Source organism: Osmerus mordax, chromosome 18 (genome assembly GCF_038355195.1).
Source record: "Osmerus mordax isolate fOsmMor3 chromosome 18, fOsmMor3.pri, whole genome shotgun sequence".
NCBI classification, from domain to species: Eukaryota; Metazoa; Chordata; class Actinopteri; order Osmeriformes; family Osmeridae; genus Osmerus; species Osmerus mordax.
Window position 1 is genome coordinate 11,285,313 of NC_090067.1, and position 13,129 is coordinate 11,298,441.

Here is a 13,129-nt window from a genome sequence, read left to right on the forward strand (position 1 = left end):
GAACTGGCAACCTTCGGATTACTAGCCCGATTCCCTCACCGCTCAGCCACCTGACACCTGACTAACTATGTACACATCCATTGATTGCAATTAATTGTCTACACATCCGTTTGCAGATCATTCATGAACGAGTAGGCTAACGTAAATAATGAGTAACGTAAATTAATTAGAGAAGCTGGCTTAACTGCGAAAGTATACAGTTACATTATAATATTCATGGCAAAATACCCAACTCTTTAAATGTGCAACAGGAGTGTTCTCATTCCCTTGCTTGGTTTTGTAGATGGACTTATATGTTCCTATACATGTTCATCTCACTGCAACTCTCACTCCCTTCTGGGTCAGGCCTACATGTTCATGTTGAAAAGATACAGGTGCCAACATGTGGGTGTGCGTTGATGTGCATGGGTGTACCTGTCTTGATGTGATTGTGTGTCTTTCTCTGTATGAACGCTGGGGTGAACAGGTGTCATTCTGTCTCGTTAGTGGTGTGTGTTTCAGGAGGGCAGAGCTGGGCAAAGTGGTTGCCGGGTAACTAGCTAGAGCAGGCTTCATGTTACAAACTGTCTCCCCTGTCTCTTCATGCCTCTAACTCACACCAGTCCTCTCCTCTTCCCCTCTCTCCTCCTCCTCCAATTCCTTCACCTTTGAAACACAAAGAACTGTCCTCCTTCCTCCCTAGCTCAGACTAATCTGCTAGACACTGAAGAAAAAAAACGACTCAGAACCGACCTCTGAAGAATTTGGACGAGAAGCAACCGAAAGCGATTGAACTGACACACACTGGCTGTCTGAGGCCTGGTGAACTCCAGAAGAATTGGATCTTTCTTAAGACTGAGCGTTGAGACTGTAGCTACAGTCTAACTGTGTCAGTCTCCAGGGGTCGGTCAGTAGTCCATTGAAGGTCAGTTGCTGGCTTGCAGTATGCAAGGGTTCGGACTGAAGACCCTCTGCCCCATACTGTTGCTTATTGCAATGGTGACCACCTGTCACTCCCAGTCTTCAGGTAGGTGTGTGCGTGTTTTGTCTGTTCTGCAGTTGTTGTTGTTTTGTCAGTCTGATGTGTTTCTGGAATGTGTGTGTTTCTATCGGTGTTTCAAACATTAACCCTTGTGTTCTCTTCGGGTCATTCTGACCCATCAGTCATTGTTACCCACCGTCGTATTGTGACAACTTTACCGCATACAAAAACAAAGTGAAGCATTTTCTTTTAACCGTCGGGCTGTCTCAGACCCTCCACATTGCGAAGGTTAAAAGAAAATGATTTTTATTTGTTTTTGTATTGGGTCGAATTGGGTAAACACAACGATGGTTCGTTATGAACCTTTGGGTCATGTGACCCGAAGGCAGCACAAGGGTTAAGAATGATATTTGACAACCCTTTGATTGGATGAGGATTTCGATTCTCATCTTTACATTTACATTTAGTCATTTAGCAGACGCTCTTATCCAGAGCGACTTACAGTAAGTACAGGGACATTCCCCCGAGGCAAGTAGGGTGAAGTTGGCATGACCGGGAATCGAACTGGCACGGACAATTACTAGTCTGATTCCCTCACCGCTCAGCCACCTGACTCCCTATCTTTCACACCCTCTCATCCCCTCTCCTCTTTGATCTACAAGGATCTTAAAACTGTGTGTTAGGATTAAAACCCCATCCAATCATTCATTTGATTATTCTGTTAGATATGTGATCTACACAGTTAGTCACTCTGTCTGATTGATATTAATGTTTCTCCTTCAGACTGTTCTCAAGCTGAGTCATGTGACCTATGTGTTGGGGACTCCACCCTGAACTTAACTGGCTGTGTCTGGAGGAACTGCGATAGCGGTGACACACACGCACACACGCATACATGCGCACACACACACACACACACATGCACACACACACATGCACACACATTCACACTGACCTCTGATAGAAATCTGATCCTCTTTTGGTACTGTAACACAAGCCATTCTGGTCTTTACCTGATGTGTGAATAATTGATTATTCCAGGAGAGCTACACACATACACACGTCACACATAATCTAAAGAAAGTATATATAACTGTGTCTCTCTCCCCCTCAGATAATGACACAGGGTGTGTGTCTGACGATGTTGACTTTTCAAACTGTAATGTGACTAACGATGCAGCCATGTGCACAGGTGAGAAGCACCACATTATTCACAAATCTACATCGTCTCTCATCGCTTATTTATTAAAACACTTTGTGTGTGTGTGTTTGTGTGTGTGTTTGTGCGTGTGTGTGTGTTCTCAGTCGTGGAGAACGCAGCCGAAGGGAAAGATGACTCCGGTGAGCCCTGACATCCAAACAAACCTCCACCCACTCTCTCAAACTCCTAACTTTTTGACCAGTTGTTATTGCGAGATGATGTAGGCAGGCTGTTCCACGCAGGTTCAGACGACCAGAGTCCTGCCGGCTCAGAGTTCTCCCAGGCTAAGTTCGACATGTCCAGCTTCGTGGGAGGGATAATCCTGGTGCTGTGTCTCCAGGCCGGAGGCTTCTTCGCCATGCGCTTCCTCAAATCCAAAGACAACAGCACTTACGATCCCATGTAAGGGTGTGTGTATCTGTGTGTGAAGAGGTGTGTGTGTGTGTGTGTGTGTGTGTGTGTGTGTGTGTGTGTGTGTGTGTGTGTGTGTGTGTGTGTGTGTGTGTGTGTGTGTGTGTGTGTGTGAGGTGTGTGTATGAAGAGGTGTGTGTGAGGTGTGAAGAGTGAATGCACAGGAACGTGCTCTTGTGTCCTTTGTGTGTGACTTGTGTTGGTTTGTGACTGTGTTGTTGTGCATGTGCTGCTTGCGTAACGGTGGTTTATCAGGGTGAATCAAACAGCATGTCTGTGTAACAGTGACCCCTACTGGTTGCAGATATGTACCATCCACAGCAGTTTGGCGTCATTGCACATCGGTTGTCATCAGTCTCAATGTGACACTTCTGATTTATTTTATATCTGTGTAAGTCACAATGACTCACATTCTCTCTGTTTCCTTCTGTACAGAGAGCAGCCACAGCCATAAGGAGGAAGACGGGATGACAAGGGGAGGTGGAGGCGAATGGAGGATGACAGTGGAAAAGAGGAGAGAGTAGAATCATCGTGCTGTCACGATCAGATTAGAGGCTTTAGTTCTGGCGGCTGTCACGACTGTGTGTGTATAGTATGTGCTTCAGTGTGTCCTTACAGTGAGATTACACATGCAGACAGACTTTCGACAAATAATCAGACACTGACGTCCTAACAGACAAGCATGCGTTTCACAGACAAACTGACATTCTACAGACATTCTCTTGACCTTGGTTTGAGGTTTGTGTGGGTTTTCTGTATCATGACATCTAATATGTTTCATTTCTGCCATGATTAATTTATACTTCCGTACGTTGTAGAATATTTTCGTTCTGATTTCATGTCGATGTTCACATTGTATTCTGATTCATATGAATGTAACCTGATTTAAGTTAAAAACTAGGTTTCTTAGGTTAGATTACTGTAGCTCAGTTTAGCTGCGTTGAGTCAGGAAGTCTCTGGTGTGTCCTGTATTGCTGTGATGGCATCAAAATAAAGATATTGCTGAAAGTTCTAGTGTTTCTTGTTTTCTCGTGTTCTAGTGCCCAAAAAATCACGCAATCCTATGCATGTGACGTCAGCATCACGATTCTGGGAGGTGTGAGACCGTAGTAGAGAGAGGCTGATGTATGGATCCGTACATACGGAGGTGTGACAGGGTCAGAAAAGCCACAGAAGGGGTTCAGGAGGGCTGGGACAGAGACACTGGGAGCTTGGTTGTCTGGCTGTTCAAGCAACAACAGAACCAGCCAAGCCGGAGGGCTAGCTCCAATGGCTGCGCATAAAAGAGAACCCACACACAGCGACAGCGTGGCTGTCTTCCAACTCCGCTGACAAAGAAGATAGAGAAGATCTGTCCTCCTCCCTCTGATGCCTGTACAAACATGCCCAGACACGTCCTCACAAACACAACCCCAGACATCTTCAAGTGTCTGCGTGCTTCAGCTGCATACAAACTCATATTTCTCTGGTCAGTATTTTTGTCTGAACTGCCATAATGAGCAATACAAAAGTTTGCAGATAACTCGTCATACTTATTAATTATTTCCGTGCAGGATGAGTGCGGTAAATATGTGTCTGTGTGGTAATTTCATCAGCAACAGGAAGTTAGTGCAATCCAAACAAATGATGACATCAATTTACTAGTCACAAAAACAGTAAGCTACAAGCTACAATCTCAGGAGCATAGTTCCACTGTATGATATAGTTTGAGTCTATATCGTTTATTCGTGTGTTTATCTGTGTGTAAATAAAAATGTTTGGGTGACGTGTGTGTGTGTTTAGCAGGTGTTTCCTTAACAGTTCCTCCACCAAACCATCTGGTACATCCGTGTTGGCCTTACTGTGCGGTCTGTATCAACCTCTCCTTTGTTAAAACACACATACAACACACACACACACACACACACACACACACACACACACACACACACACACACACACACAGACAGACAGACAAAATCAAACAATGCTAAATACAGACAAGACTTTTATCCCTCAACTCTTTCTATATTTCCTTCTATTCTTCCGTCTACCTTTTTTCTCAAATTATATTGCTGGCGACTCCAACAGTGTGACTTAAGTGAATGTAGAAATAAGGAGCTGTTAAATCCGCACTCCATCCGTATTGATTTTGTGGGCTGAGTTCCCCTCACACGATACTCCGGTTCATGTTTTCGCTCCTGCTGTAGGGGCGTGTTCAGCTAGCGGCTCAGACTATACTAACTTTAGCAAACTGATAAGTAACAGCAAACTCCGATTGCGGACATATATTTGCACACCGACACGCGGATGAAAATCTGGGCATTGATTAAATAAGGTAAGATGAAGCATTATAATAAACATGATCCAACATATAAAACATTAAGATAGACATTTAACTTTAATACTCCACGCCAGGTGTCACTTCTCTCGCTGTGACTACCTGTTTGTTTCAGCGTGTGTGTACTGTATGAAGTGTGGTGCACCTGCTGTGCTGCACCTTTGCATTTAATTATAACTTTTGTGATCAACATCGCAGTTTAAAAAAAAATCTTCTTGTAGGTATGGGCCTGAGCTTTATGTATAAAAAAAGGTAGTTATATTCTTTCAGCACGGATATTGATAAACATCCTGTTTGCCAAACAAACCTCAAAAACCACATTAGTAGCGGAAGCAGTTAGCGCATGCGCCGCGGTAGGCCAGAGGGGGAAGGAGGACACCTGGGTGCTGTTAAAACACACAGGCATTGTTTCTTCTTATCCAGGAGATCTTGACACAGAACTAAGTAGTTTCTACTTGTGTGTTTGTTAGTGTGTGTGTCTCTGTCAGTCTGTCAGTGATGGAAGGAGGGGACGAGGACTCTCTGGACCTGAGTCACCTGACAGATGCTGAGCAGGCCGCCATCTTGGAAGTGTTGCTGCGAGACGACGAGCTTCGTCGCCGTGAGGAGGGGCGCGTAAGGTCAGAGGTGATTATTTAACCCTTTAGATGCATAATCCTACTGATCCCCCCCCCAGAAGCATTTCCTCCTAACCATAAGCCAGTGAGTCTTACTGGTTTTACACTTCGGTTGAAACCCCTAACTAACCCCCTCAGGAGTCTCCGTGAGAAAGAGGCGGACCCTGCGCTTCTGCGGACTCTGTCGGGGGCGTGGTTCAGTGAGGAGAGGAGCAAACGCCACCGCAACACCAAGCAGGGCTGCGACCTGGTGCAGTCCTCCATCCGGCGCCGGAGGTCCAAGACGAAAGGTCGGACGCCCGCCAATCCGTCAGTTAGAACGTGGTCGATGACGTCACGGTTCACTGCGTCCGCGCGGTCTTGCTTGGTATTGCGAGTCTAACGCGTTGACGTTGTCGTGACAACCGTGTGTCCCCCCCCAGATGTGGCTCTGAGTGACATATTCAACGAAGCAAACGAGGAAGGCCGACCCGGTAAGCCTGGCAACACCCCCTCCCCTCGGGCAGAGGGGAGACCAGGGGAGGACGCCACAGAAGAGACGGAAGAGGAAGTGATCGAACAGTAAGGGCTCGTTGCTGTTGTCGTGGGGATAGCTGTTGTCGTGGGGATAGCGTTTGTGGTTCTCGGTCATAAGTTTATGCAATGCATATGGAGAATTGTTGTCAGCTCATAAGTAACTGTGTTACAGGGATCCGGCCAGTCTTATTCCCCTACCTGCGCCAAGAACGAAGAACCTGCACACACAGGTGAGAGGGTGTGTGTGTTCGTAGATGCGATACATCTTATGTTTTTAGAGGCTTTAGGTGAAATTTCTTTCTTTTTTGCAGGATAGTAACACCATCTCGTCATCCACAGATATACAACGTGATTATAATGACTTAATAACTTATCAAAATCCCCATAATAACTGAAGTCTTATAATGATATGTATAATTAACTATAATGATATGTCCACCCCTCTTATTGTTCAACTGATGACCTGCTAGTTCCACTAGATTATGCCAGCAGACGTAATGGCCACAAAGAGGAAGACAGATGGGTATGCACAGATACACACTCACAAAGCACTACATGCACCTCTCGCCTTGTTATATTGGGTTGTTGTACTGTGTGTGTGTGGGTGTGTGTTGGTAGGGAGACTCTGACGAGGACACAGACTCTGTATCCAGCGATGTGACTGAAGCTGATCCAACCCCTCTAAGACCCAGCAGCTCTGTCAGTAGTCTGCAGTCCAACAACATGGTAACACTCCCCCAACACACACACACACACTAACTCACTTGCTCGCTCACTTTCTCAACATGTCTGAACTCGCGGATACACACACACTACTCCCACACACTGTCACTCCAGTTATATCTCCTACATGTTGACCTGAGACCTAGGGGTGGAGTGATGGTGTTGTGAACCCTTGCGGTGTGTTTCTGGTTGGTTGGCAGCTGAACGGCAGCATGATGAGTCTGTTTACCTCCGGGGAGTTTGGGGCTGTGGAGGTGAGGGGGCGGATCTTATTCTCACTGCTGTACGACAAGCAGAAGGAGGAGCTAAAGGTCAAAGTTTGTTGCTGTGAAGACCTCGCCCCGGCACGCAAGAACCGCTCCGACCCGTAAGTGTGTGTGTGTGTGTGTGTGCACCGTAGAGCAGAGTACACAACACGGAAATATGAATTATCCTTTGTGGCGCTCTAGACCTCTGTGGGTTAAGCTTTGTTGTGTGTGCAGGTATGTGAAGGCCTATCTTCTGCCTGACAAGTCATCCCACAGTAAGAAGAAAACTTCAGTGAGAAAGAAGACACTAAACCCCGTCTATAACCAGACTCTGAAAGTACGTCTGATAAATAAAATTTACAAAATCCCGTTCGTCTTCCCAAACCCTAACCGTTTGTATTCTTTTGATGTTTTGTGGGCCTTTTTTTCCAGCTTGATTTACAGAGACACATTGGAGAGAGAGAGACACACACACACACACGTACATCATTTCCTTGTCTCGGGGTTCTTGACATCATGCGAGTGTTTGTGCTCCCCAGTATAAGGTGCGCGTGGGAGACCTCCGATGCCGCACTCTGAACCTGTCTGTGTGGCACGCTGTCCCCATGGCGAGGAACATGTTTTTGGGGGAGGTTGAGCTGAGCCTTGGCCACTGGGACTGGACCTCCACGCAACCCCTCTGGCAAGACCTTCAACCACGCGTGAGGCCCATACTCCCACACGGGACTGTCACTCCCTCACAAAACATACAGGCTATCACGCTGATGTGAGCAAACATAATAGCCACACACTCTTGTGTTACGGCTCCGAGTGACACTCCCCAAGTGTAAAGTGAGAGGGAGAGAGACATGCAATGAATTTTAACTAATGCTTATGTAACCTTAATCTCCTTTCTCTTTTCTCTCTTGATTTCCCGTTCCACTTTCCTTTATTCTCTCCCTTTCCCTCTACCTCTCTCTCTCTCTCTCTCTCTCTCGCTCTCTCTCTCTCTCAGGTTCAGTTGACTCCAGACTCACTTAGTAGTCGAGGGACCATCTTCCTCTCCATAAAGTTCTCACCAGCAGGATCTGAGGGTTAGCTGAACACCCACACACCAGCAGAGCTGTGTCTCTATGACGACGTTCCGCCCCTACACTGTTCATCTCTGTCTGGTGTGTGTGTGTGTAGATGGTGGCATGCCGCTGACGGGGGAAGTGCATATTTGGCTGCGGGAGGCGCAGGGTCTCCTGTCCACCAAAGGGGGCACTGTGGACTCCTACGTCAAGAGGTGAGTCACTTCGTTTTGACGAGAGCCTGAGGTTTTTCTACTGTTGCGGTTCCACACTGTCATCTGAGCAGATCTGAACCCACACGACACAGCTTTCATACGCTACGGTGACGCAACAGTATTTGTGTTTGAATTCAAAGTGTTTATTTACACTCTACCGTCACTCCGCCTTAGCTACGTGCTGCCAGACGCTAGTCGGTCGAGCGGTCAGAAGACACGCGTGGTCAAGCGGTCCATCAGCCCGACATACAACCACACCATGGTGTATGACGGCTTTCAGTCGGCGGACCTGAGAGAAGCGTGCACTGAGCTGATCGTCTGGCAGCGTGACGGGTTGAAGACACACGTGCTCGGAGGGGTCAGACTCAGCCTCGGGACGGGTGAGGCACACACACACGTGCGCGCACACACACACACGCGCAGGCTCACACACACAAACACACACACGTGCGCACACACACACACGCGCAGGCTCACACACACACACACGTGCAGGCTCACACACACGCTCACACACACACACGTGCGCACACACACACGCGTAGGCTCACACACACAAACACACACACACACGTGCACACACACATTCAGACACTACCTGTTTGTGTTTCAGGTCAGAGCTAGGCACACACACACGTGCGCACACACACACACACGCGCAGGCTCACACACACAAACACACACGTGCGCACACACGCGCAGGCTCACACACACAAACACACACACGCGCAGGCTCACACACACAAACACACACACGCGCAGGCTCACACACACAAACACACACATGTGCACACACACATTCAGACACTGTGTTCCCACTCAAGTCATCTTATGTCTGTGTGTGTGTTTCAGGTCAGAGCTATGGAGAGGCAGTGTGTTGGATGGACTCCACCGAGGAGGAGAGGAAGTTATGGACCTCCATGATCAAGAACCCCAACCACTGGATGGAGGCCACGCTACCCATCAGAACAAACCTAACACAACGACCAGAGTGATGCTAACGCAACAGGACAACCCATCTGAAATCACACCTCTTTATCTGACAAGACCAGGCCTGTTGATGCATGGCCTGATATCACACACATATAGTTGACAAAAACACACACACAAAAAGTTTGAGTTTTGCTAGGGTGTCTTAGGTTAGAATGTAGATAGCCTTTGGGTACAGCAGTTGTTGACCAAAAGCTCGTCGGTCAATAAACACTTTTTGGATTGTTTGCTGAAGTCGCAGTGATCTGTCTACTGTAAGGACAGTCAAGGAACACAAAGGTAGGCCTACTGTAACTGTCGGAGTTAGTAATGCTATGAGGTAATCTGTGAGTTTTCTATCAGAGCCTGATGTCAAAACGACCACATTAATCAACCAGTTTGACTTGGAGCATAATAGTATTGTATATTTATAATTAAATGTAGTCAAACCAAGAATGTGTTTATATTCTTTGTATCAACTATGCACATCTCTGAAGTTAGGTCAGGGCCAAGATTATTGTGCAATGTAGGTCACTTCAACTAATTTTACAAAAGTGTTTTGTACAATTTCATGAAGAACTGAGGCCATCTAGCGGTTATACTGTTTTAACACAAGGAATTCGACAGAATTCAGGCTGGCACGGAAACATCCAATCACATCCATCCTCCTTGTTGACGACAGAACATTTCAACCAAGCGGTTTCTCAAGATTGACACTTTGACACATAGAAGCTTAAATATGTTACCTGCGAGCCAGTATGTGGGTGTCTAATCAGTGTAAAATATTGTGAAAGTGGACTGCATGCCGGTAGGAATATATTCGTATCTTCAACTGTATGTAGACCCTGGTGGTGAAACGGCGCAAACACCAAATTTAACAGGTTAAACTATAACTGTAGACAACAAACACATTTCGGTTCGAAGGTTATGTCCACCAGAGCCCCTTTCGCGGCGGTAGTGGCTGCGCTAGGCCTCTGTTTGATTTTGCTTGTCGGGGCAGAGGACGGTTCCGGTCGCTCATACGTAGCTGCTGTCTACGAGCACCTTGTGAACCTAAACCCAGAGCCGCACGTGCCGCTGTCTCGAGCTGCTGCACTCCAACACATGAAGAAGAATCTGGACGTTTATGAAGTGCAAGCTGCTGTGGCAGCCAGAAAGGTAGGCTATATATGTAGAAAAAACAACAACAACAGCAGTTATCGTGCAAGTTATAATCTCGTTCTCGTTACTTTTCTCAGGGTGCTCAGATTATAGTGTTTCCCGAAGATGGTCTCCATGGTTTCAACTTCAGTCGTTCATCCATAGCGGGTTACCTAGAGACCATCCCCGACCCCAAAAAAGAGAACTGGAACCCATGCACCGAGCCAGGCCGGCATGCACACACTGAGGTGCATACACACACTCAGAGATGGCAAAAGTACACCCATCCTTCATTCAAGTAGAAGTACAGATGCTCATGTTTAAAAAGACTCTGTATTAGTGTTTTATTATAGGTTGTCAGAAAAATGGTGAAGTACTGATACCAGAAAAATCTACTTAAGTACAGTAACGAATGTAATTGTAAAGGTAATTGTACGTCCATCCACCCCTGCTCTCTCAGGTCCTCCAGCATCTGAGCTGCATGGCTCGACGTCACCGTCTCTTCCTGGTGGCCAACATGGCCAACCTCCAGCCGTGCTCCGTGATCTCCGACCTCACCTGCCCTCTAGATGGACGCTGGCAGTTCAACACTGATGTGGTGTTCAGGTACATTATAGACTTCCCCTGTTGAGTTTAAGCAGCGTGTTCAGCAACAAAACAGTCATCATGCAGGATAGTTCAGGTTTTGAACCCGGGTTTACACTGGTCCTTCATAGGTCGGATGGGCTTCTGGTGGCTCGCTACCACAAGTACAACCTGTACTTTGAGAACGCCTTCGACAAGCCGCCGAGTTCAGAGCTCATCACCTTCGACACGCCCTTCGCTGGTACGTTTGGGGTGTTGACCTGCTTCGACATCCTGTTCCACGATCCCACAGTGGCCCTGCTGAACACGGTAGGTCAACGTTGGGCTGCACCCCCACCTCCCCCCCCCCCCCCCACACACACACACCCCTCTCTCCCCCCACACACCCACACTCTTACTCATGCTCTTATGGTTCTTCCCATTGGCACTTATTTGTTTTTTCACAATGTATGCTTCATGTTTTGGCTACCCGCAATGTTTTTGGGGCTATCTCGTTGTTATGATCAGTGACCTATGTACTTTTGTAAAGCTCTCTCTTGGAAGTCGCTTTGGATAAAAGCGTCTGCTAAATGAATACATGTAAATGTACTCCTCCCCCTCCTCCTCCTCCTCCTCCCCCTCCTCCTCGTCCCCCTCCTCCTCCTCGTCCCCCTCCCAGGGTGTGCGGCAGCTCGTCTACCCCACGGCGTGGATGAACCAGCTCCCCCTGCTGGCAGCAGTGCAGTTCCAGTGGGCCTTCAGCCGGGGTGCCAACATTTCTGTGCTGGGGGCCAACATACGCAGTGACCCACTGGGCATGACCGGCAGCGGCATATTCAGCCCCGACACTGCCCTCTACCACCACGCCAGGGCAGGGGAGCTGGAGGCTGGGAAGCTGCTGGTGGGCAGATTACCGGTGCTGGACCCCGCGTGGCTGGAGGACAGAGGGGCGATGGAGCGTGGAGGTCTGGGCGATGGAGGGACAGAGCCACCCCCAGAATCGGTGGCTCTCTCTGAGGTGGAAGGCACAGGTGGGGTGGGGGGCGTCGGTCTCTGGCCCTCAAGTCGCACAGACTCTTTTTGCCTGCCGAAGGAAGAGGACTGTCAGAGGACTGAGCCGTCTTCCTCTCCTCTCCCCCCTAACCTCTTCTACTCCTCCATGATGTACGACCAGTTCGCCTTCAAACTCTTACCCGACTCGCAGGGCGAGCTCACTGTGTGTGATGGGGCTTTCTGCTGCCGTCTGCAGTACCGGAGGTCTCCACTGGAGGGCAGTACAGAGCTCTATGCACTGGGGGCGTTCGCTGGCACACACGTGGTTAATGGACGCTACGCACTGCAGGTCGGGATAACTAGTCTCTGACCGAAGATCAATCTCTTCATATGATGCAAGTTCACTATTCTGTATTCTTGTTTTGATGTGTTTAGTTTTTTAACTTTAGTTTCTTCTGACCTGTCCACCCACAGGTGTGTGCTTTAGTCCGCTGCTCCGGGACCGTGCAAAGCTCCTGCGGACAGGATGTGGAAGAGGCGGAGACCAAGATGGACTTCCTGCTGGAAGGGAATTTCAGTACGCCGCACGTGTATCCGTCGGTGGTGGTCAGTCAGGTGGTCTTGGAGAGGCCGGACGCGGTCGAGAGAAGCGCGGACGGTCGAGTCGTGATGAGACACTCAGGGACGACAGCTGGACTGGTCACCGCATGTCTCTATGGCAGGATGTATGACCAGGATGGAGAGTGATTGTGTGTGTGGGGGGAGATATATAGGTTGCAGCTCATACTGTGTCATACAACCCTTAAAAAATTGTAATTAGTAACCTCATTTCATTTCATTCAGAACTAAATACTAGGGGTGGGGGAAAAAATTTATTCACATGAACCACGATTCACATCGATTCACTTTAATTAGAATTTTTATGTAAGCATATCGCAATTTGATTTTTTTATCGAATCGTGACCCCAAGAATCGAATCGTGAGGTACCAAAAGATTCCCACCCCTAATAGACGGTAAGCTGTACATTTCTGTTTAATATTTATCTGTGTTGCAGAAATAAATAAGTATTCAAGAAAAGTCTACTTATCGTCACTTTGTGAACAAGTTCTTAGAAATCCTTCAGCAAACTTTCACTTGTTTTGTAGGTATGATTAAAAGGCAGAGTATTCTGTTTTATAACTTGGCATTAGCAGAAACA

General features: G+C 47.7%; 3 protein-coding genes across 3 annotated transcripts; all 3 read left to right on the forward strand.

Moving 5' to 3' along the window:
• The first annotated feature begins 879 nt into the window (after window positions 1-879).
• Window positions 880-3,470, forward strand: cd164l2 (CD164 sialomucin-like 2). Its single transcript, XM_067256393.1, has 6 exons — window positions 880-1,006; window positions 1,745-1,831; window positions 2,076-2,153; window positions 2,267-2,302; window positions 2,405-2,564; window positions 3,009-3,470. The coding sequence occupies exons 1-6, from the start codon at window positions 925-927 to the stop codon at window positions 3,025-3,027; spliced, it is 462 nt and encodes a 153-aa protein (XP_067112494.1). The 5' UTR covers window positions 880-924; the 3' UTR covers window positions 3,028-3,470.
• A 1,890-nt stretch (window positions 3,471-5,360) lies between these two features.
• On the forward strand, window positions 5,361-9,665 carry sytl1 (synaptotagmin-like 1). The gene is made up of 14 exons (XM_067256044.1): window positions 5,361-5,513; window positions 5,649-5,800; window positions 5,933-6,071; window positions 6,199-6,256; window positions 6,338-6,374; window positions 6,497-6,549; window positions 6,645-6,752; window positions 6,950-7,116; window positions 7,232-7,334; window positions 7,537-7,698; window positions 7,992-8,070; window positions 8,165-8,264; window positions 8,439-8,644; window positions 9,117-9,665. Exons 1-14 carry the CDS (start codon window positions 5,392-5,394, stop codon window positions 9,257-9,259), a joined length of 1,629 nt encoding a protein of 542 aa, XP_067112145.1. The 5' UTR covers window positions 5,361-5,391; the 3' UTR covers window positions 9,260-9,665.
• Window positions 9,666-9,855: 190 nt separating this feature from the next.
• Window positions 9,856-12,973, forward strand: btd (biotinidase). The gene is made up of 6 exons (XM_067256043.1): window positions 9,856-10,391; window positions 10,472-10,621; window positions 10,834-10,979; window positions 11,090-11,267; window positions 11,617-12,279; window positions 12,405-12,973. Exons 1-6 carry the CDS (start codon window positions 10,161-10,163, stop codon window positions 12,675-12,677), a joined length of 1,641 nt encoding a protein of 546 aa, XP_067112144.1. The 5' UTR covers window positions 9,856-10,160; the 3' UTR covers window positions 12,678-12,973.
• The last annotated feature ends 156 nt before the right edge of the window (window positions 12,974-13,129 follow it).

Bases quoted from the DNA above. Each gene is read 5' to 3' on its own strand.
- cd164l2 (XM_067256393.1), top strand. From the start codon at position 925: ATGCAAGGGTTCGGACTGAAGACCCTCTGCCCCATACTGTTGCTTATT. The intron at 1,832-2,075 runs GTGACACACACG...TCTCCCCCTCAG, and splicing joins CTGGAGGAACTGCGATAGCG to ATAATGACACAGGGTGTGTG. The intron at 2,303-2,404 runs GTGAGCCCTGAC...TGTTCCACGCAG, and splicing joins CGAAGGGAAAGATGACTCCG to GTTCAGACGACCAGAGTCCT.
- sytl1 (XM_067256044.1), top strand. From the start codon at position 5,392: ATGGAAGGAGGGGACGAGGACTCTCTGGACCTGAGTCACCTGACAGAT. The intron at 6,375-6,496 runs GTGATTATAATG...ATGACCTGCTAG, and splicing joins GTCATCCACAGATATACAAC to TTCCACTAGATTATGCCAGC. The intron at 7,117-7,231 runs GTAAGTGTGTGT...TTGTGTGTGCAG, and splicing joins CGCAAGAACCGCTCCGACCC to GTATGTGAAGGCCTATCTTC.
- btd (XM_067256043.1), top strand. From the start codon at position 10,161: ATGTCCACCAGAGCCCCTTTCGCGGCGGTAGTGGCTGCGCTAGGCCTC. The intron at 10,392-10,471 runs GTAGGCTATATA...TACTTTTCTCAG, and splicing joins CTGCTGTGGCAGCCAGAAAG to GGTGCTCAGATTATAGTGTT. The intron at 10,622-10,833 runs GTGCATACACAC...CTGCTCTCTCAG, and splicing joins GCCGGCATGCACACACTGAG to GTCCTCCAGCATCTGAGCTG.